Here is a 1,777-nt window from a genome sequence, read left to right as displayed (position 1 = left end):
AGAGCCCGGTAATAGAGGTTAAGTGACTTGCCCAGGGTCACACAGCCAGAAGTGTCACGTTGGAACCCAGGACCTCCCTTCTCTAGACCTGACTCTCAATCTACTGAGCCCCCGACTGGCCGTCCTGGGGGTTTCTTGGCAGAGATCCTCGAGTGGGGTGCCCTTTCCTTCTCCCGTGGATTAAGGCAAAGAGAGGTTAAGTGACTTGCCCAGAGTGACCTGGCTAGTGAGTGTCAGAGGCCGCACTTGAGCTCGGGTCTTCCTGCCTGCGGGTCCGGCGCTCTAGCCGCCGAGCCACCTCCCGGGCTCCCGTAGAGGGTGCGCCCCACCCCCGGATTGGCGGAATGGGAGAGGCCCCTTTAAGGGCCTCCGGAGGGGCGTGGCCCGAGCCGGAAGGGCAGCCGGGACACCTGGGGCTGGCCGTGGAGCCCCCTGACGGCGGCATGGCGGAGGCGGAGCCCCCGGCGCCCACCTGCCGCTTCTACCTGGAGGGGCGTTGCCACTTCGGGGCCCGCTGCCGGCTTCCGCACCCCGGAGCCGAGGCTGGGCCGGGGCCGCCGTTGGGCCCGCCCCCGGGCAAGAAAGCCCCCATGAAGACGGCTCGGGCGGTGATCGACCGCATCCGCTGGGACCAGCAGCTGGACCCGGCCGACTTCTCCGTGGGCTACGTGGACCGCTTCCGCGGCGTCTTGGAGGAGCCCTTCACCGCCTTCTGCTGGGACCAGGACCTGGCCGCGCTGGGGCCCGGGGTACTGGCGGTGCCCCAGCACCGCATCCGCTACTTCCGACACCGCGGCCGCCTCGTGTGGGACCGCGCCTCCCGAACCGACCTCGTCTTCGGCTCGGCGGCCGGCCGCGGGACCACCATTCTGGACGGAGCCACGGAGGCCGGAGAGGCCGGAGCTGCGGAGGCGGGCCCACCGGGGGAGGATGCAGAGCCGGCGCCCGGTGCCCCTGGGGAGGACGAAGCCGCGGAACCTGGCCCACAGGGGGAGCCGCCCAGTTCGAGCGGCGGCGTAGAGAGCCAGGGACGGCCCCCCGACGGCAGCTCGGGCGTCGAGGCTGAGGACTATGAGGAAGGCTGTCCCGGGCTGCGCCCCACACATTTCGTAGCCCTACCGATAGATGACCCGGGACTGCGGCTGGCAGTGGCCAGGGCTCAGGCTCGCCTGGTGGCAGCGGAGCCCTCCGTGGCCAGCTGCCTCGTGGACCCCGACGCCCTCCACCTCACCCTGGTCTTGCTGCGCCTGGCAGGGCCCGGGGAGGAGGCCACCGCCGCGGGGGCACTGAGACGCCTGGTCCGGGCCCCCGGCTTCCACCCCCCAGAGGAGCTGCACTTCCGAGGCCTGGCTAGCTTGGACTCGAGGGTCATCTACTCTGTACCCAGCCCTGACCTCCGGGAGCTGGCCCGAGCCGTGGCGCAGCAGCTGGAGGCCCAGGGACTGCGGGTCCTAGAGCGCCCTGGCCAGGCTCTGGGCCCGCACCTCACCTTGGCCAAAGTGCCCCGGGGAAGCCCTGGGCGCCTGTCCCTGGCGGGGGCCCACGAAGGGGCCGAGCTGGGCCGCCAGGCCGTAGAGGGGCTGGCGCTGTGCTCGGTGGGGGGCCGCAGCGCGGCCTTAGCCCAGGTCCCTCTAGAGCCCTCCCGGGGCCCCGAGAAAGCAGAGCCGGGAGAGGCGCTCGTTCTCTCTCTCTCTTCTTTTCGCTTTAATTAACTTTCTCTTATTCTCAAACCGTGCTCAGCACTCCTCGGTGGCAGGGAAGGAGGGGGAGGGAAGAG

General features: G+C 70.3%; 1 protein-coding gene across 1 annotated transcript; it reads left to right on the top strand.

The window, feature by feature from the left end:
• The first annotated feature begins 344 nt into the window (after nt 1-344).
• Nucleotides 345-1,771, top strand: LENG9 (leukocyte receptor cluster member 9). The gene has a single exon (XM_044684048.1). It carries the CDS (start codon nt 345-347, stop codon nt 1,710-1,712), a length of 1,368 nt encoding a protein of 455 aa, XP_044539983.1. The 3' UTR covers nt 1,713-1,771.
• The last annotated feature ends 6 nt before the right edge of the window (nt 1,772-1,777 follow it).

The sequence above is a fragment of the Gracilinanus agilis genome, unplaced genomic scaffold (assembly GCF_016433145.1).
Source record: "Gracilinanus agilis isolate LMUSP501 unplaced genomic scaffold, AgileGrace unplaced_scaffold41118, whole genome shotgun sequence".
NCBI lineage: Eukaryota > Metazoa > Chordata > Mammalia > Didelphimorphia > Didelphidae > Gracilinanus > Gracilinanus agilis.
This window is presented reverse-complemented; position numbering and strand designations above follow the sequence as displayed.

Coding starts and splice junctions, on each gene's coding strand:
- LENG9 (XM_044684048.1), top strand. CDS start 345: ATGGGAGAGGCCCCTTTAAGGGCCTCCGGAGGGGCGTGGCCCGAGCCG.